The sequence below is a fragment of the Mya arenaria genome, chromosome 1 (assembly GCF_026914265.1).
Source record: "Mya arenaria isolate MELC-2E11 chromosome 1, ASM2691426v1".
Taxonomy (NCBI): domain Eukaryota; kingdom Metazoa; phylum Mollusca; class Bivalvia; order Myida; family Myidae; genus Mya; species Mya arenaria.
Window position 1 is genome coordinate 50,283,262 of NC_069122.1, and position 21,438 is coordinate 50,304,699.

General features: G+C 33.4%; 1 protein-coding gene across 1 annotated transcript; it reads right to left on the reverse strand.

Moving 5' to 3' along the window:
* Nucleotides 1-1,102: 1,102 nt before the first annotated feature.
* LOC128236547 (uncharacterized) lies at nt 1,103-7,766 on the reverse strand. Its single transcript, XM_052951472.1, has 4 exons — nt 7,607-7,766; nt 2,368-2,442; nt 1,964-2,075; nt 1,103-1,596 (listed from the first exon to the last, which is right to left on the reverse strand). Exons 1-4 carry the CDS (start codon nt 7,694-7,696, stop codon nt 1,514-1,516), a joined length of 360 nt encoding a protein of 119 aa, XP_052807432.1. The 5' UTR covers nt 7,697-7,766; the 3' UTR covers nt 1,103-1,513.
* Between the last annotated feature and the right edge of the window lie 13,672 nt (nt 7,767-21,438).

The following is a 21,438-nucleotide window of genomic DNA, read 5'->3' on the forward strand; positions in this document are numbered from 1 at the left end:
TAGTAACAAACAGGAGAAACAAAATGGTAGCTTTTATCTAAGATATCTAACAACATCATACTATGTAAAGAAATGCATGTTTAAACACCAAAACAATGCAATTCACTGAAAGTAGACCAGGCTTTGAAATTCAAATTGATGTTCATATTTTTTTTATCGCGACGTTCACTGTTCAACGTCCGCCAGAACCATTTAATATCTTAATAAGTGTTCATCTGATACTGATGAATTGATATTCAAAACACTGGCTGGTAAGGAGAGCCAATGAAAACACTTCTTATAGACTAATCTGGTTATGAGAGTTTATTTTGCTTCGCTTGAAGTCTGTTTCAAGGATCATAGGGAAAGCTTTTATAGGGTACCCCTAACCCCCAAAGTTTCTCATTGGATTTGCACATATCATGGGACCTCAAGTGGGAAATCCAGCCTAGGCTGGAAAAATACCATGCCTGAAATCCTTTGTTTAAAAAAATATATACCTAGGATTTACCAATTTTATAAAGTGCTGTCACAGGAATATGGCAAATGCCCTCCCACCCCCTCAAAAGGCCTTATTGGATAGATAAAAAACATTTTTATGAATATATTTATATATATATACTAATCCATTATTCTAAAGTGAATGTCTGACCTTGTGACTTTGATTCTTCAAACAAACTTCAACACAGGTTATTTACTCATTACTGTACTTCATATTATCAACATCCACATGAGCCTTAAAACTTCTCTGAATCAATTGTCCTCAAATCTCTTGAGTATCGACAGGTAAAATGACCATGTAGCTGTTAAATGACCCCTCAAGCCTTTAAAAAAAACAGAAATCTGGTATAAAGCCAAAAATATTTTACCCCTGAAAGTGTGAGTTTTCAGGCCAACCAGCATACTAATGGAAACCATAGTGTTGTATTTTTTGTAACTTACGCTCGTCTGTTATTTCCAAATATCTTAGCCAGCCTTACATGCGAACATTTGGACCATGTTTCATTTGAATATCTTGAACGCTTTTTGAGTAATGACCAGTTGGTTTTTGCTTGTGGTTACGGAAGGTGACATCAAGACTACAACATATTTATTAAAAAGGCAAAAAAAATAAACCAAAAAGTAAGTTATCTATCAGACATGTATTTCTCTTTGACACGTTTATGTTTAATGACACAAAAATAATGTTTTGCAACAAACATGTAACACTATGACCATTTGTTTACAAACTTATGCAAATGCTGGAACTTGTATAACACAGGAAACAGCTAACGCATGTGATTAAGTTTGAATACAAAATGTACACATGGGTGGTTCAACATGAACAAAAAAGACAGATAGTGATAAATATTTCAGCTTGAAAAACAGTCTTAATAATGTGCCCTTCATTTTAATGTACAAAAAGCACTCTTATCATTATGGCATTTATTTGTCAGTTAAATGGACTGAGCGGGCAAGTGAACCAAGAAAGTGTGTAAGGTATATTCCTTTCCATGAAGTCATGACTTGACACTCAAGTTTACATGTAGTTCTATCACTGTGATGGCTGGATCCCCTGTTGGTAATGCTGTGGTGCACGCACCATGAGTTCTACGGCACTGTTGTAGAGGTCTAAGCCTGAAAAATATAGCAAAGTACACTTGTACATGATTTTACTTTGTGTATGTCACAAATTAAAACATGATATTTCTGCTTCTTCTCATGTTTTCAAGTTCCCAAACCTTGACAAATCCCAGCTTATTTCAAGTGTTATGCTTTTAAGAATTTCAGATTACAGTTTACCAGAATCTTTGGTCGTCATTTTCACATTGTCAACACAAAAAATTAGTGTTGGATCCAGGGCTTGTTTAAATTTGAAGTAACAGTCTTATGCTTATTACTGTTTGCTACCATTTGCATTCAGCGTCTAAACAACATATTTTCTGAAGTTCTGTGACATCTTGTTGGAAAAATTTAATGTAGATGGTCAATATAGAAAACTTACTGAAGCTCTGTGAGGTCTCATCTGAGAAGCTGATGTAGTTTTGACACTGAATGCTGTTCCTTCCATCCACCTGTCCATGGACCTCAGTCAGACCAGCCACATACTCGCTCAGCTGAAATAGTTCTATAAGTTTGCCAGAGTCCACTAGTCTTTAGCCATGTTGTGGTTCACCCTTACACTCTGAGAAGAAGCAGGATAAGAATGTACATGGTAGAAATTTTACTTTGAAAATGATATTTTATTGTGTACAAAGCTTGTTAATTTCCAAGAGTTCCCAATTTGAGTTGAAATGACACAGTTTTTACAATCAGCCAGGCTCCACACCATGGTGAAAAACACCATGAAATTAGTAACTAAATCCAAGAGTGTGTTTTTCACTGAGGTTAGTTAAATATGAAACTTACAGGCTCTTGCATTTGAATTCTGACATCTTTTCCATCACTTGTTGTGAGGGTGAATGAAGTGCCATTGGTGTCAACCTAAAATAGAAAATTATATTTATAATCATCATGAAACAAACATGTATCAAAAAGCCAAGGAAAGAATGTGTGTGGTTATAGATCAGTTAAATGACCAAAATAACCAAGAAACAAAATTGATCTGAATTTTATTCAATTGTATTTTTTTCTTTCTCTTCGGATAAAAACAGATCTGCAATTATGATACATTCCTTCCTATACACAGAACTGCCAGCCGTGTTAATTTATTAACTTAAGCCTACTGAATGGAAATTAATTGCCTTAGCCTCCAGTGATTTTTATTTAAATTTTCAAAACCACCTGTGGCTTTACAATTGGGACAAGAGATGTTAGTGAAACTTTTATGCCCCGTTGGGAGCCAAATTGTTAGTAGGATTTGGACAACTTAAATAAAATATGGACAATCAGAAAACCTTTTTTCAGCTTACAGTCACACTGACCTTGACCTTTGACCCACTGACCTCAAAATCAATAGGGTTCATCTGCTGGTCATGACCAATAAGCCTACCTAGTATGAGGTCCCTGGGTCAAAGCGTTCTCAAGTTATTGATCGGAAACCGTTTTTCATGTTAAGGTCACACTGACCTTGACCTTTGACCCACTGACCTCAAAATCAATAGGGTTCATCTGCTGGTCATGACCAATACACCTACCAAGTATGAGGTTCCTGGGTCAAAGCGTTCTCAAGTTATTGATCGGAAACCGTTTTTCATGTAAAGGTCACACTGACCTTGACCTTTGACCCACTGACCTCAAAATCAATAGGGTTCATCTGCTGGTGATGACCAATACACATACCAAGTATGAGGTCCCTCGGTCAAAGCGTTCTCAAGTTATTGATCGGAAACCATTTGGTATTCCGACCGACCGACAGACAGACCGACCTACCGACATGTGCAAAACAATATACCCCACTTTTTTCAAAAGGGGGCATAATAAAAATAAGCGTGTTAATTCCCAAAATTGGGAAAATACAATGACCATTAAAATAGTCATTTAAAATAAACAGTAACAAAGATACCTATTAAAACTGTTTCAACTCTCTTTAATGACTGTTACTATCATCAAAACATGTAAAACATGATTTTTGTGCCAAATGATCCCTATCAATATTGGGAAATTTTTCATTAATAATTACAAAGGATATAATTTATATAATACTATAATGAATAACATTGGTATTTTCATCATAATATGCACTGACTCTGTTAACACCTTACCATACATTGTTTAATCCCTTGTTTTAACTCTTTGAAATAGTCAAAAACTTCAGAGACAATTTAATGGGCTTATCTTCCCCTTAAATTGGATACAAAATCTGCTGTCTATTAAAAATGATGACTTTCACACCCATAGAGAGAATGTAATGAATATGTCAATATTTTTATATTTTTCCAATTTCCTAATAGTCAGACTTGTTTGCAATTGATCATAAAACAAATCAATGAATTTTGTAGGATTTCATCAACATGTTTCCTTTGGCATTCATCAAAAAGTAAATACACCATCATTATAATAAATAAATACTTTGTCATTTCACCCAGTTGTCTACTTTCGGTTTCACTTCTCAGTTCTGTCATTTTCCGATATTGGCAATGAAGGTCAATGTCACGTATGTAAACATGTAGTTTAGGCATGACAAAGAACAGCATTGTCTATTAGTTATTTTAATCCCCTCCTGCACCGAATAATTTACTGTCACTTTTCAATTAGTAATCCTTTTGTTGACAATAATACATGTTTTTAACACAACGATTTGAACTCTTAATTTGTTACATGCTCTCTAATTGGATAAAAAAATGTAGTTAAAACCAATGAAAATCCACCTTTCACCATGATGCGGATATTACATCATTGTATGTTTCTGTGAATAGACGCATGTATATAGGGGAAATAACTGTTTTGTTTATATTTTCATCGTCTTTTATTCTTATTTTCTTTTGAAGTTTTAGAACTCCAGATTGGAAATTTTTATTAAGAAATGGGAAAAAAGGGTACTTTTTGCCATTAGGAACATGACCGAATACCGGCTATAAATATTGCCGGAAAAACCCTGACATTTCATGATTGTATTTTTTATTCATTTCTGAGGGGAATTGATTACCAATTTTTGGGAAAAAATGACTATTTTTTGGGAAAACTGGACAATTTTCGGCGAGGGGGAACAGCCGTTATTCGGCGGTAAATTTCACGAAAAAAATCACTGGCCTCATTTCCCATGATTCCACTAGTACATGTAACTTTAAACATCCAAGATGGTGGAATACTGGCTATAAATATTGCCCAAAAAAAAACCCTGACAATACAATTCAATATTTTTTATTCAATTCTGAGGGGAATCGATTACCCTTTTTTGGGAAAACATGACTATTTTGGGGGGAAATTGGACGATTTTCGGCGAGGGGAAACAGCCGTTATTCGGCGGTAAATTTCACGAAAAAAAATCACTGACATATTTTGTTCATGCATTTTTTTACAACCATCAGTAGTTATTAATATTTTGATAAATTCTTGACTAAATGAATACAAATCTTTATATTTGTATATTCACACCTCAACTTCCATTCCTTAAATGAACTGCCTTTTGGTAATTGCGTTTATCAATCGATGAACGCAACATCTTCGGATATGTTCAGATCGCAATTCATCACATAACAATATACATGAACATTTTTGATCTTGTTATTATTTGTATTGTGTCAGCAGGTGCCGTAAAATATAAATAAACATTTTATAAAGTGTAAAAGTATGATATGTTAAATGTATCATTGCCGTAAGTGTTTCAATTTTACGTTTAAAAGTGATTTCAAGTGGTTGATCTGTTCCCGCGTTATCGTGACGTCATTTAATAAAATGTTTACGGTTACAGTCAGGTCGTTCCATTTACAGAATGGGTGAGAAATTCAACCTAGAGGTGCAACGATTCACTCTGATGCATCGAAAAAAAAAAAACGGTTTTAAACTCGCCGATTCGATTCGATACAGAAACCCCAAAATTTTATTTGATCCGCATATTAAACATGCATGCTACAAAATGACCCGGTGTATCCGCATTCTCAACATGTCCACTTTTGTTACACGGCGTGCAATTGGTTAATAGTAAATCTGGCATCCAATCAATAATAGTTTCACTCTTACTAGCCTAGTAACATGGTGTCTCCCTCATTGAAAGATGCTCCTAAAAAAACTAAAATCTCGAGTGAGGGCACATTTTCAGGCCCCGCGACTATACAAAAAGCAACATGTAAAATTTGTTTCGATGACATAAGTTATCCAAAGTACAGCTGTTTAAAATTTAAGTCTGTCAAATCGTAAAATTCAACATGTACAGAAAAGCACCACACATTTATAACAGAAACTATCAATTGATAAAATTTAAATGAATTACAAAACCATGTCATGTTTTGTTATACATTTAAATATTATCAACATTTTCTGTTATAAGTATATACTGTTTTTTTTTGTTATTTACCTTTGTAAACAGAATTTTGTTTATTAAAAAAAAATCTTGATGAAACACTATCCTAGTTTTTCATAATTGCAATGATTTAACAACCTTTAAATAAACAACTTAATATTTAATAGCAACAATAAGTAAAACATGAATCAAATAAAAAATAATCGAATCAACATGTTTGATATCGGATTCGAATGGACCTTTTAGTGAATTGTTGCAGCTCTATTAACCCAATTTATATTTGACAAGGAAAACTCATGCTCAATTTCTTCTTCGGTGAGGCTCTATTAATATTTATTTTTATGAGTGCAGTAACCAAAGCCTTTGATAGTAACTGGGATAGAAGGTAGTCCAAATAATTGTACGTTGACAGATTTTTTTTAGATTTTTGATATGGCAAATCCTTCACGTACAAATTGTTTAGTATCAAAAGTGGGTAGTTGTTCCGATCAGGATTCCGGGTTAAAGCATATAGCGTCTATAAAATATCATAAAAAACAAGAAATATAACCAGATAATGTTATTTTATATTAAAAGGTCCTCGCATGATCTGTCAGCCCTGAATCCGTTTTGTTCGTCTGCTAAAATGTCATTATTTTCGAGATATCCCATCAGCCGCTTGTTCAAAAATGAGGTGTACAGTTTGCTGATTAGTTCCATACACAAACTTTTTTTTTTATCCAACTTATAATTATGAGTTTGACGACTTTTCTTCATTTCATTCTGTCAAAACATAACGATATATACATGAAGGGCACCTGCAAGGCTTCAGGGCACAGTTTTAAATAGCTCGGAACATTTCGGCCATGGCCGAGTTGTTACAATTGTATAACGAGGTCTATCACGAAGCTTTGTCGGATGAGGCCGAGCTATTACGATTGTATCGAGTTGTTCCCCTTCGCATAATTGTTGTCTGTGTCAGTCAACTTTCGTTTTGTTGGAAAGGTAAACAACTTGTTTTAATGAATTAAATGCTTGTTTAGTGCAAAATAACATTTCACTTACATGGTTAAGTATGAATATAACTCTTTATGATCAATTTCAACCATAAAATACTTCACTTAAAAGAATTTCAATATTTTTAAAACACCCCCGTTTTTTGCACATTCCCGTTTAGACGTTAGGGATTGGAAGAATCCCGTATAACACGTCTATTACTTTAGACTAGGATAGAGGGTCCCTCTCAATATTGATAACACATATTAAAAGCAGTTATTGTTTTGATTAACATATATATTTTAATGTTTTTCTTTATTTGTTAACATTTTGACTTATTTACTATCTAAACATTAGATAAATTTTCAAAATTAAGTGATGTTTAACCTCAACACAGTTATTCCTTTATATTATTAGTTGTTAGGCTAACACAACTCCAGCAGTGACGTAAGCGATCCAAGATGGTGGATAATGGTAAACAAGTATGACGTTATGAAATGTAAGAGGTGTTAAACATATATAACAATTAACTCAGCAGTTTTATCACCTTTCCAACTATTATTTTATTTCACTGTTAAGAGCATTGAGCCCACAAGTTTATTGTTACTAAAAGCATATTGATTTTTCTTTAGTATTAGTGAAATTTAAAGAAGCTTGCACATATCCTGGCATAAATTCCTTATCGTTTCTTAATACACCAATAGTCGGATCTCCATGATATATCCAAACAAAAATAAACGTCGCGAAAATATGTAAAAATGACAATATTACGTCTTTCGCCATGCCCATCAAGCAGACGTTCTTTCCTTGGTAGCTAGGCAACATCGCTGCATTAACGCGTGTAGTCTGATGCTCATCCATTTTTATTTTACTACAAATATTACAAAAAAAAGTAGAATAAATCTATTTCAGCAAATTTGGCGGGATCAAGCGCTTACTGAGAGAGATTTTGGTAAATGTTAAAACGGCCAATTAAAAAGAATTAGGCTACCAGACAAATCGGCCCCTTACCAAATCGGCCCCTAGCTCAAACGGTTACATTTTCGGCCCCTTACCAAATCGTCCCCATCCCGTAGACGTTTCGGCCCCTGATTACATATTATTTATATATTTTTTTTATTTCTAAGTATAAGTAAAAAACATGTAATTTCATTTTTTTATTTTAAAAGACAAAGCTATATACATGCATACAAAGGTATAGATAAAAATAGATTTAAAGAAAATATCTGTACACTTGAAAACATGTAAAGATTTATTCACGAGATATTTTTATAAAACGAAATAGAGTTGAAGAAAAAATGTTTAAACTTCATTTTTTTTAATAATCTTTAAATATTATACATAACTATGTTGCTAATATTATGTATAATGACATGTCCATTGTCTAACATCAGTCTTGACCAAACACCTATCACCCGCCGTAGATGGCACCAACATTTTTCAGGAACATCTTGCAGGTGACCTCATGCGAATCGTATGAGTCCCATTCATCCATGATCCTGGCGTCTAGAGCGGATACTTCATTTGAAGTTTCATCAAGGAACGATTCCGATGTGGCGAACTGCGAAACATCTGAATTGATGGATAATGATTTATGAACAGAAGAGAACAGAATTTTTATAATAACTAATATACAGTACATCTTCTTATTAACTACAATTTAATAATAAATAAACAAACACATGGTAAGACATAAGTTATACATTTTATGAATTTCAGTAATTTATATTTTAAATCAGTCAAGGATGAAAAAAAAACTATTATTAATCTTATATTGAATACGTATGCAAAACCATACTGGCTTAAAAGGTGTTTTTTAGACAGACGGTCTTATGGCGAATTGTCACATTCCACAGAGGTATCAGGCGTTGGAATTATGACACTTTGTGTTTACAAGCTTATAAATACGTCTACAAGGTTTGTTCCGACTTTTCCCAACCGCTAATTCTCACACTTACAGAATAATACCAATTATCTCTTCGCACCTCAAACAGAATATTATTTCACTCTTTTATTACGGATATATTGTTTTACTCTTTTTAAAATGCATATTTGTTGTAGAATATCTGTAGAACTATCAAGTTGGCACTTATGTGCAATTCATATCTATAAAACAAACATTATTTCCTAATTCTGTTTGCTAAAAAATATTGTGAGAATGTTATCGATATTAAGGTATAATATGAAAGGGTAATGCTTTCGGTGTTATGCATACCGCAAGGTACATACAACACAAAAGAAACAAGAATATGTACAGTCCAGTGTCAATGACAACAGCTTTGATATACCTTTGGCGGTACGTGCATTTAAATCTAAATTACATGAGTTATGGGAGTACTTGGCGGAAAACATAGCCATACCTGGATAGTGTTATACATTCCTATACGTTTTTTTGTGTGTCTATAAATCATATTACTTGCACCTACCTGTATCGCAGACTCGATGCTGCCAACGGTCACATACATCGCAGGTGATGGCATGTTGCAGCGGCCACACAACCTTATCACACTCAATACACAAATCCGAATCAGACATTACAATTTTTAACAAAATTCCATTACACAATAAAATAAAAGTAGCACAACAACGCGTTTATAATGTCCAATACACGAAAATTTAACAGTAGCACAGCAACACGTTTAAAACAAATGGTACCCACTTTTAGAAACGATTTGATATATATACTTACGTTGTTTATATTACTCAAATCTTATTTAATCAACTGTAAATAACATTAACAAATTAAAGATAATTATTCATTCACACGTCTTTGAATGTCTTTTTCACACCCACAACACTTACAGTTTGCCTTGCAAAGAACGCATGGTTCAAAGACACATTTTCTTTGAAGTCTTTAATGATCAATTAATAATTAACAGTTATAACAAATAAACTTTCTTAGATTTTCTAACAATTTATATTAAAAATCAGGGTTAATAGTTATTTAGATTTTAATTATATTTTTATATCAGTCATATCAATGTTTTTCATGCATATTTGTCTATTTGTAAATTTAAAGATGTTATTTACAACTCATTTACATATCTCATTTACATTTATAAGACGACCTACAATGTTTTTTCTTTATTCTCAAGATAAAAATTAAAACAAAATTAAGGGGCCGAAATGTCTCTGTTGAAAATCACTAAGGGGCCGAAACGTCTCGAGTCATTTTAATTAAGGGGACGAAATGGCAGAGCCGAAACGTCTTAGGGGCCGATTTGGTAAGGGGTCGATTTGTCTTGCTCCCTTAAAAACGGTCATATTTGGCTATTGCGGTTAGAGACCACTAAACATAATTCCTTTATATTATACTGCAGTATGATGATCTGACCAAATTGCACGAGAAACATCACTGATTTAGAAGTTCTAGTGTTTCACGACCCTAAATATCATATGTGGGAAAAAGTTACTTTTCTTATAAGAAATTCGTAACCCTTATGCATTCCATAAATTACGGACATAATCATGCATTCCCAATAACGCGGTGCACTTGAAAAACTTAAACATAAATAACTGACTAGCTAGAATTTACCCAAATTCTATGTGTTTCTCCTGCCACATGTCATATGGATAGTATGCCAGAGTATTTTTAACAATATATAGACGGATTTGGTGATATGGACTCTGAAATGTTACTCATTAGAAGTATTTTTTTAAACTTGTAAGGTTAGTTACATTGACGCCATTCTAGTTTGAACGACGATAGATCAAATGAATGTGCATTGATATGAAAATATATTTATCTATATCCGTAACATAACGTTGGTAAAATATTTGGGGAAAAAATCTAATGGCTTAATGCTATGATTTGTTTTTAAGAGCGGACTGGAAATTATGAAAATATTGATCGTTTAAAAACTATATTCTAGGCACAAAATGTTCGCAACACATATAGTATATGAAAGTATCTCACACAATATATAAATTTCATAAGAAGTTTCTGAAAGGTTCGTTACTATTTAATCACGAACGTTACACACTATATAACCTTAAATTCTAAGAAATTCCACCACAGTTTACTTGTCAAATTAATTATACTTTGAGCAAGGATAAATCACCTAAGTAGTTCAATAATTTTGAACTATTAAGTGAAAATACTTTTTTTAAATATATGCTTTAACCCAAGTAACAACAAGATGTCAATATTTCGTATACAGCCAGTGAGCCATTTGCAATAAATCTAACACCTATACCATGATAACTGATTTTGTCATTTATCTGAATAAAACGATATTGAAAAAATATGCATGCAATGTGTGTTTATTGGTATTTTAAGCATTTCAAACAAAAACGAACCTTACATTACTTTGGAAATCCTTAAGTATGCTTCCAATGACATAAAACACGTTACCATCTATATTTCTAAGCGAATGAGTATTTTTGTCACACAATGGTATAACCATGTCATGTGTCCAAAGCGAGAAAAAAACAAAACAAGCAAGTCACTTTCGATTTGGTGTAACTTTCGGTATGGGCCAGATGGGGAAATTTTCTACACCTATACTTTCTGAAACGATTTACCTTTTGCCATGCTTTGCCATTTGTTCGTTGGGGCTTTCCGGTGATGTAGTTTGTTTTATATTCTATCCATTGATTTCATAATAAAATAGTAGTTTTTTAATATGTATAGTTCTTTAAGAAATCAAATGTTAAATAACGATGCTTTAACCTTTATACATGATGAAATCGACAATCTCTGAATCACTTGGTAAAAATAATTTGTCTTAACTGTTAGAGCCTGTATTGTCTGTACGTTTCCAAAAACATTCAAGAACTATCGGTACTTTTATTTTACATTCTTCAATTTAAACATACATGTAATAAGGACATATTTATTATATTCTTTGTTTTGCATTCCTTCGACCCGGGTATATTTCATATTAGTTGGTCGGTAGTTTTGACTACTGGATCCCTCTAGTTCTCATTGTATTATCTTAATTTTGTTATTATATTTTTTGTAGATGGAATTAGATATTATAGTTTACGTATTAGTTTAAAGGTCAATGGTAAAGTAAAATTAAACTAAATCATATTGAAATCAAGCGTTTTTTTGCCATTAAAAATTGTTTAAATGTGCCTTTCGCGAGCCATTTATGGCTAAATAATTTAATTTCCCGCGTAATAGTCTGAAAGACTCATTATTCCGCGTAATAGTCTGAAAGACTCATTATTCCAAATTATCCCTTTTCCTTTTCCAAAAACTTTGATCGGGGATTATATGCTTCTATGAGTTTAATATGTCAAATATATATATATATATATATATATATATATATATATATATATATATATATATGAATATCATCAATAAATTATTGCCTAAGTGGTATTCAAAGAATAATTTCCCAACAAATAGTTTAATAGTTTTTGTTATATCTTTCTAAAGGGGGGTGTCTGATTCGTCAGTGTATCAGTTTGCCCAACAAGCTTTTTATCTGTAAGAGGGACAATATCTGATACATTTCCTTTTGTATTAAATGGGTTATAATTTATTTAGATAAGTGGATTAGGTACACCAGATGAGAGTAGATTTAAGTAATAGCTAGATGACATGAAGTACATTCTTAATGAATAAGAATGAGCGGAGTGAGCGCAACGAACTTGATATTTACATAAAGGAAAATAAACATGTTCAGTCGTGAGAAAATAAATTGTATGTAATCTACTTTAAACCAACTCGACGGTCATGCGTGTATATTTGGCTACACCGATCGTCTAAGATGATCATAATCCGTTCATTGTTTTAGAACTGTAAACATGTATGATAATATGTTTGGCACATTTTTTTAGTGTCTCTTTGGCCGCGGAAGTTTCTAACCAGAACATGGTGTCACCAATGAGCCCGAAATCAGCTGCTCGTTTAAAACACAACACATTTTAAAGCAGAATGAAAACGATCGAGGTTCTTTGCCTACCAGGTTCATATTGGAGCACATCTTCTTAAACAGTTGCAAACTTATCCAAATGCATTTCGACAAAAAGACAAAATGTTTACCTCTCAGGTATTATGAGTACACTTTTGTTTAACTTGGAATACTAAAGTTTTAAGTTATGCAAATGCCACAGGCTCAGAAATGCATGTCGGCAGTCCGGGGATTGAGCTAAATACTCCCTGCTTCATAGTAAGACGCGTTCCCGACTAAGTAGACCGGTCCGATAACTTACCTCCTTTGACCTGTGCGAGACTGAGTCAATACCATAACATACACACGAATTGTACCAGAATTGATCCCCGATTTCCCCATCCGGATTATTTATAAAACCATTGTGGACCTCATTACCACAATTCCCAATCAAATCTGTACACTAGGCTCTAGTCACACGGCCCCTCCTATGTCGTCAAATGTCATAGTCCCAGAAATGTGCATGCGGCCAGCACGGGAATGGAACCAGGGACCCCTTGCTTGCAAATCAGGCGCTCTACCAACCAAGCTTACCGATCTAATATCTCACTTTGAAAAAGGTAATGTCCCAACCTGATGAAAAGAACCTTCAACGGACGAATTTAATGAATAATTTGAATATCGTGAAGAATTCAACAGTATTGTTGCCCGTTTTTAATGAAAATAGATACTTCTTTATCGTAGAGATGACTAAATAATACATTCTAGTGAATCAAACCCTAACGTATATTTTAAAGGGGATATACACCGTTTGAGAGAAAACAAAGAAAATTGTCGAAAACTGACATAAACTTGGTATCGATGTGTATGTAATGCATTGAAACTAATTAACTGAAGTACCACATAGTTTACAATTAATTTATTTTTCGTAGTTTTTTCGTATTTTTCCATTTGGAATGATTACTGGGTATGCAATTCATTCTTATGCGTGATTGGCTAGTCGATGTTATCACGTGATGTTACCAAGTTAGGTATATATCTTAAATAGTCCAACAGTTCAAGGTAAGCTTTCGAATACCGTCTCCGTGGCCTAGTGGTAAAGACATCCGCCTACGGAACTGGAGGTCGTGGGGTCGATCTCGGGCCGCGTCATACCGAAAGACGTTAAAAGTTGGTATAAGTAGCTCCCTTGCCTGGCGCTCGGCATTTAAAGGGTAGTTTTTGTAAATTGGTGTACTCAGTCCTGGTTCAACCAAGGAAAGTTGTATCCCGTGTATCGGTGCTTTACACCGAGCACGCTAAAGAACCAAGAGGTCTTTTCGCAACGAGCTAGAATAAGGCTAGGAAAGTCTTCCAATATCTGGATTTGACTGCGAATTGCTGTCACTTCTATCTCATGTCACTTATGGCATTTAAACATAATTAAAGTCGTGATGGCGTTACGGCGTCAAGCAATACTGCAGCCAATGGGCGCGGGCAGACCTTGATTAACTCAAATAAACAAACAGGTAGGTCTCGTAGCACAGTTGATACAACAATGGACTGCAATTTTCAATTTTGGCGACACCGGTTCGAACCCGGTCTCCGACTCGATTTGTTTTTTACATTTTAGTATTTTTTACATTTATGATATTAAAGAGTAAAACATTTTATTAAATATTTGTCTTGAGATTCGTTACAGAAAAAAACATTTTCAGTGCCAATCTGGTGCATAGTCCCTTTAAAGTTGTTTAATCTTTCTATATAATAACACTTGCAAAAAATGCAAATCTTGCTCTAGGAGACTTAGTGGTTGGTCCTAGATGTTGACCTCCAAAAAGACCCTTTGTTGAATTTGTTTGTCTAGGCGCCAACTATATTTGTAATGGTTAATTAAGATATTGCTTAACTGAGGGGCAAATCCATAAATCACAGAAGAATGCTGTTCATATTTTTCAAGTTGCACTATGTAATCTAGCTGATGGACGGTGATTTAAAAACGTATACTTCAATGGAAACGAAGGCTAAACCTATAACGGCCTGTATATATTGTTTTCTCAATATATAGACCCATTTTTAAATTTTTCGTTAAGACAGTTTGCCAAATAGTTTTTCACCAGATATTGATTTTTAGATTCCAATTTATCCATGAATTGTTTCCGATGCAGAAGGTTACACGCTACCATTTCAATTTCCTATATATCTCCCACGCAGTAATTTCCCTTTGCGAGCGAGCGAAAAAAGATTTCTGAACGACAAAATAACTTACATTATGCAGAATATATTTTAAAGACTTCCTAACATTGCAGTTTTTATTGCTATTGTTTAATTATTCGGAGTGGGTGCATTCTATATGAGTTTATTTTAATATTTATTGTGTAATGAGATGCAATAATGTGAAATGTAACTGAACAAGAACTCTAAGATACGTATACATATTAACGTGTTATTACTACATTTTCCCAGATAGGGTGTTCAAGCTTTATTATTTCACATCGTTGAGAAAACCATCCGAAACGGATTAAATGCGCGCAAACCTTATCTTGCATATAACTTTTAATCGTTGAGAAGGCATATCAACGTTTTCTTATGTTCATCCATTTACTCCATGCATAACATAAACTCTCAAAGATTAGTTTTTATTTCTAAATACACACAGGAAAGGTACATAGATATAACAAATAAAAGTAGTCCACACAGTATAATATACAATAAAAACAGTATGTGCCAAAAATATAATGTCAAATAGATCGCAATAGCAATACACACCGAAACAAACACGGAAAACTAATATAATTTAATCAAACATTTTTTCTCAACCTGTTCACCCTTGTAAAGAAGCAGAACCAAACTAACATATTTTTCGGTGTTCACTTATCTCCGCTCAGTTATGTCCGTCCCAATTATTAGGACCGTTTTACAATATTTATACATAATAAAATATTATGTCAGAATATTATGCCCAATAGATCGTCAAATCCCGACACATCCAATTTACACGCAACACTAATAATTTAAATTAAACATTTTTTTTAGCAAAAACACAATCTTAAACTAAACTAAAATCATTTCAACGTTAACAAAACATTAAACAAATGCTTGTCACCCGACCGACTCGTATTCCAATCTTACTGCTCCGAAATAGTACGATTTGAATACCTGAAGTAAATGGTTTTTTTATTGAATACTTAATAATTAACGGCCTTAATGACGAACTAAAGGACACCAGGGTCGGTCTGCTGCAAACATTCGAAGCTAATGAATGCCTAACGTAAGAAGTAACAACTAAGCGGAATAATTCAGTTTATGCAAAATAAAGCATTTATTACTTGTAGCGTTAAAATTATAGTAAATTTGTTTCTCGTTCAAATATGTGCATTAAAATTGTACCAAATAATTAAAATACATATGCAATATTACTAACTGACTATGAATTCAATGTTATGTCAGATAACTCCGAATAAAACATGCCTTACCATAAACATATGCTAACTGTTAAATTATATATTCCCTGTTAATAATACCAACACACGTACACTGGATTTTTGAATATATTTAAACTTTGGTTAATAAACTAAAATATGATATGCGATGCCATACTTAAGGATTTGTTATTATAATTGTACGTATACAATCGGCTTCTTCTTGTCTGGTGCTATACATTGCATGAATAATACTTCATATTCATTATAATACAGTTATGCACTTTAAAAACAAAAAAGAGTAACATCTACGGATATTAAAAAAAATGTAATATTTATGATTTTACATTAATACAATGATTAGGTAAGAAAATATTCCAGCAAATATACATTTTTCTTGAATTATGTACATATTAATCCACGTATACGTTAAGACAAATACATTTCATTATTATTTGCAAATATACTACATCTTCACAATATGGTTACAATCATATATGTATGTCTTGAAGATGAACGGATGATTAAAGGGAAGGGACATGATCAAATCTATGTCTTATTCTAAAACTTATATAAATTATTATATGTCAAGATAGCAAATAAAATATTTTGATATTTTGCATCATTTTACAGCACTTTCATTATTCATATACAAATAAATGATGTTATACTTTCTTTGAAATTCATATAACATTTCAACATTTATAAATAAGATGTTATTTTTCCAAACACAACCAATAAATAAATATGTACAGTTTACCATATGTAACATTGCTCAGTGTTTATTCAGTTGTTTTATTAAAAGTGGAATGACCCCTCATAATAGTTAGGAGATCTTTTATTGTAATTTTGGTATGCATTTATGATGATGGACAAAGTCACAACAAAACATACTGGAATATATCTTCTGTCCAATATAGCCATATTCAGAGTTATGCTGAATAAAAGATCTCTACAGGAAATCGCTCTTTTTTGTAAAGAATCCTGGTAAAAATAATTTAATCAAATTCAAGGGTTTGTTTACTTGCTATGGTCAATGGTACTATATTTACACTGCGATTACGCTTCGAAGATGAAAGCCTATTCTTTTAATTGAACTCATATTTCATTAAATCCAATAACTATATAAAGTTACTGCCTGTGAATCGCCGGTACTAAATGTGCCCATTCTGTTAAGTCTACGTAAGAATATTCAAAAGCTGAATAATACAATTATGCGCCAATGAATCTTTTGTCCAAATTTACAAAATGATAAATGTACGTTACTCATCCAAGTTTACATGTACATAAATATGTCTCTGGTTTAATTGGATAATTTGATCAGTAGTTGGAATATTGGATCCATAATCTACCTAAAATTTCAAAGTGATCATGTTCCTTGTTATACTACCAACTTAGAAACAAATTCATAGATTAAGGGTGCTGTCTTAAAATATTTTGTAAAATAAAATCTTCTATTCAGCGTTTTCTTATGTAACTTGCCACCTACGAAACGTTTTAAAAATCAAATCGATACAGTAGTAGTTGATATCATTTCACTCAATACAATGAATTTCTTCGTGTAAAATAATGAAATCACATTTTCGACTAAATAAGCTGTTGTATTTGTTTAGTTGTAACAATCGTCTAAGCTTTGTATTGCGCGATCTACACTTATTTTCGACCACGAACTTACGAACTCTGATACATCGTATTCATAAAAATCTTGTAGTTCAGTTTTGTATTTACCAAGAAACCATAGCCAGTATTCTGCGCAATCATGCATGGAATCTTTCGGACGTATATCCCATTCAGGACAATATTCCGCATAGTCTTTGTACCTGTGATATGTTTTGAGACAGTCCTCTTTTCCATTATTACATTTATAACTAAAGACGTCACAAGTATGGGTCAAATCAGAATCTACTGCATAATTACAAACATTACAAGATGCTTGATTTGAACTAGACTTGCTCACTCCGACACAAGCTTTCAGACGATGTTGATTACAAACATGCTTATTAACTGCAGGATCATGGTCGTTTAGAGCGCATGGCTCTAAACAAAATGGACAATGTTCTTCGCATCCCCATACACGCTTGAAAAGTGTAGATATTGGACTATTGGCTGACCACTGAACCTTTTTGGCACTAACATGCTTAAAATCAGATTCAAAACATATTTTATCAAGATTGTTTCGCACAGCATTAGAAAAGTATGCTATATCCTCAATGATTTGTTGTTCAAACTCGCCAAAACAAGAGGAATCTAGTATTAAACCATTCATCTCAGCATTGAATTGTTCAAACCATTTTTTACCACGAATTGTTTTGCCTGAAGAGCTCGTCATGTTGTTTGAGAGTGTAGCAAACGCAGACCGAACAGACGCCAAACAAGATGATGCTTCCAACCGTACTATAGACATATATTCGCCGTCAGTAAACAGTATTTTGTCACATTTTTCTTTCACCCATGACATTGCATACTCTTTAGGACAACTCAAATAACTTATGAAATTGATAAAAACATCCCTCGATGCTAAATCCTTACATATTTCTTTTAGCAAAGTGTATTTCATTTGTGGAATACTTTTTCTGAGCATAATTTCTGCTTGTAAAGGAATGCATTCAGATATAGTATTTTTCAAGGATTGTGTAACCCCTAAGTAAAATAAATGAGCAGCAGTATCTTCTTTACGACGATTATCAAGAGCTGCGCGAAAAACAACGCTCATTTCTCTTTTACTCTCCTCTAAAGTAATATCTAATCCATATGTATTCTCATATTGTTCGTTATGCCGGCCAAACACAAAAGCGGCATATCGACAAACATGGATGCTCAATTTGATATTATATGACGGAGTGAATAAGAGGAGTTCATGTTCTTTTGTAAGGTTCGGTACTATTTGTCCTAAACTGCTGACCAATTTAGCAACACCTGTATTTGTTATTACGTTTGTCTCATTCATGATCTCGTCAATCACATATTGGAGTTTCGTTAAAATCTTTAAATTAAACTGTTCTAGCTCTTTTGATGTTGAAGAACCAAATATATTAAAGTATCTCTTTTGCACAGTCTTCCAACTGACATCGTCCTTTGTGATAAGACTATATTGATGAGACTGTTTAAGGTCTTCAAACTTCGGTTTTGTTACAGGAAGATGACAAGTATTTAGCAAAAGGTCTTGGTGACTGTCATTTCGATGTAATTCAAATAAAGCATGAATGAACACATTAAATAAATGGTCTTTGTTAAAGATCTCAGAAGATATATCTGAACGAATATCTTTTTCAAATGGCCACCAAATATCATTAAAAGCTTTTTGAATTTTATCCTCTGTCAAAATTTGACCTTTCAATGAAGTTGCAAGTTCTGACGATTTTCTTCTTAGCTCTTCTTTCTGTATCTCTATGGTGCGTGATCTTTCAACTTTAAGCAGTCTGCTTTCATAATACTTCTGAATGTCCGTTTTTATACCATCTCGAAGGTTATTACATTGAGTTTTAGCCCATTGCATTTTATCAAATCTCAATTTTTGTATCGTATCTTTTTCTTCGCTTGGCCCGTCAAAGAATTCATCCAATGTCTTTTCTAAAGTCAATGTTATTTCGGATATGGTTATTCGACAGATACGCATACATTGGTCTCTTATTTCAACAAGTTTGGTTTTGGTCGTGGCTGAAGTAAATCGGTGTCTTATTGATTTCAAAGTATCGCCCCTAACCTTCGTTTCCACATCACAGACCTGATCTCTCACATACTTGTCAAGGGAACGATAAGCCTTTATTTCCATATTATTTCGGAATGAAAACACAAAGTTTTCTGACAAAATGCCTTCCCACAAGCTGTCTGCAAGGGTTACTATGTTCGTTAGATTTTGGAAACATGATTTTAAATCTAATACAGATTGGAATACACACACTTTCATGTCGGCTACACTTTTACTATAATCTTTGTTCACACGGTTCATAGGAGGATTTCCTTGCCAAAGATTTGGAATATGATATACCTGCTCATCTTCATTGAATTTAATGACATCTGTAAATCTACTGATTTCATTTCTACCTTCAGTTTCGGCCGCATCAGCCGTTACTGCGTCCAAAATTTGTATGAGCTTAAGAAATCTGTCCTTCATACTATCACTTGCAGATTTATCAGTAACATTGTGATGAACAAACATACATGTTTGTCCCGTCTTTAACGCACCATTCGCAAGTTTTAATCGCAAGAACGCATGTACAACTATTTGTAAAATATCACGCATATCTGAAAAGTTTTCCCCCATAATGTTCATTAGAGTTAGATCCCCTAACCCTGTAACAAATGTTGCAAGTTCGTTATCGCGCTTTCCAATGTTTGTGGCGCTGTCCAATTCCGGAGCTCTTAGTCCTTCTGAGTCAATAATAAGTACATGCTGAATTTTATTTGTATGCGTTTGATTAACAGGCAATAACTGTGCGTTTATGCCTCTTGTGCAGCGACCCGAGCTTACAGAGAAATGGACACCAAACATTGAATTTAATAATGTAGATTTCCCGGAGCTTTGAAGTCCAAGAACGCTTAATGTCATTATTCGTCCTTGCCCTGATTTTTCATCAATTTTTTTAAACACCATCGCTATCCATTTACTTGGAAAAAAAACATTATCTCCATCAATGATTTCCAAAGATTCACCATCCAAAACTAGATTGGCAACTAAGTCAGCAATGTCCTCTGCAGGAGGTAATTCAAATCGACTTAAATCATTTTGGAGATGCTGAGATGAATCACATATATGTCCTACTTCTCTAATCAAATGTTCGACTCCGAATGATGCGTCCTCAATTTCTGAGTCTAGATTTGCAAGACGTTCTTGATTTTTATTAATTTCTTCTTTCCTATCTGTATGTTTCGCTTTGAGACCAATGTAATTTGATCTTACCCGACTTTTCTCAATTTTCATGGTAGGTAGATAGCTTTTACTTTCACGTTCAAAAAACTCCCTCAGAGTTGATAAAAAGTATTTTCGAAGAGTTGCACTTCCATTGGCGTTTTGCAAGCTATGTATGAATGCTGCTACCGTTTTCGTTATATGCAACTGCTTTGATCTCAGGATTAACACTTTTGCGTTCAGTGAATTTTTCTTCTTAAGATCATGTGTTCTTTTTCTTTCTTTTAATACTTGTGACAATTGTTTGGTAAAACTAAACGAAACAGGTGTTACCCACTGCTTGCAGTACTTGAATAAGTCTTTTTTATCAGACGTTTTCTTACGTACATCTACAGTTTTTTCTTGAAGTTCTGTTCTCATGACATTCAAAACATCTAATGCCAATTTAGTTCCCCGTTGAGAGATTCTGTTATCTGTATCTAGTTTAATTAGTTCTGAATTGGTCGT

Coding starts and splice junctions, on each gene's coding strand:
- LOC128236547 (XM_052951472.1), bottom strand. CDS start 7,696: ATGGATGAGCATCAGACTACACGCGTTAATGCAGCGATGTTGCCTAGC. Junction 2,443..7,606: donor TGATGGGCATGGCGAAAGAC/GTAATATTGTCA, acceptor TTTCTATTTTAG/GTTGACACCAATGGCACTTC. Junction 1,597..1,963: donor TGAGACCTCACAGAGCTTCA/GTAAGTTTTCTA, acceptor TATATTTTTCAG/GCTTAGACCTCTACAACAGT.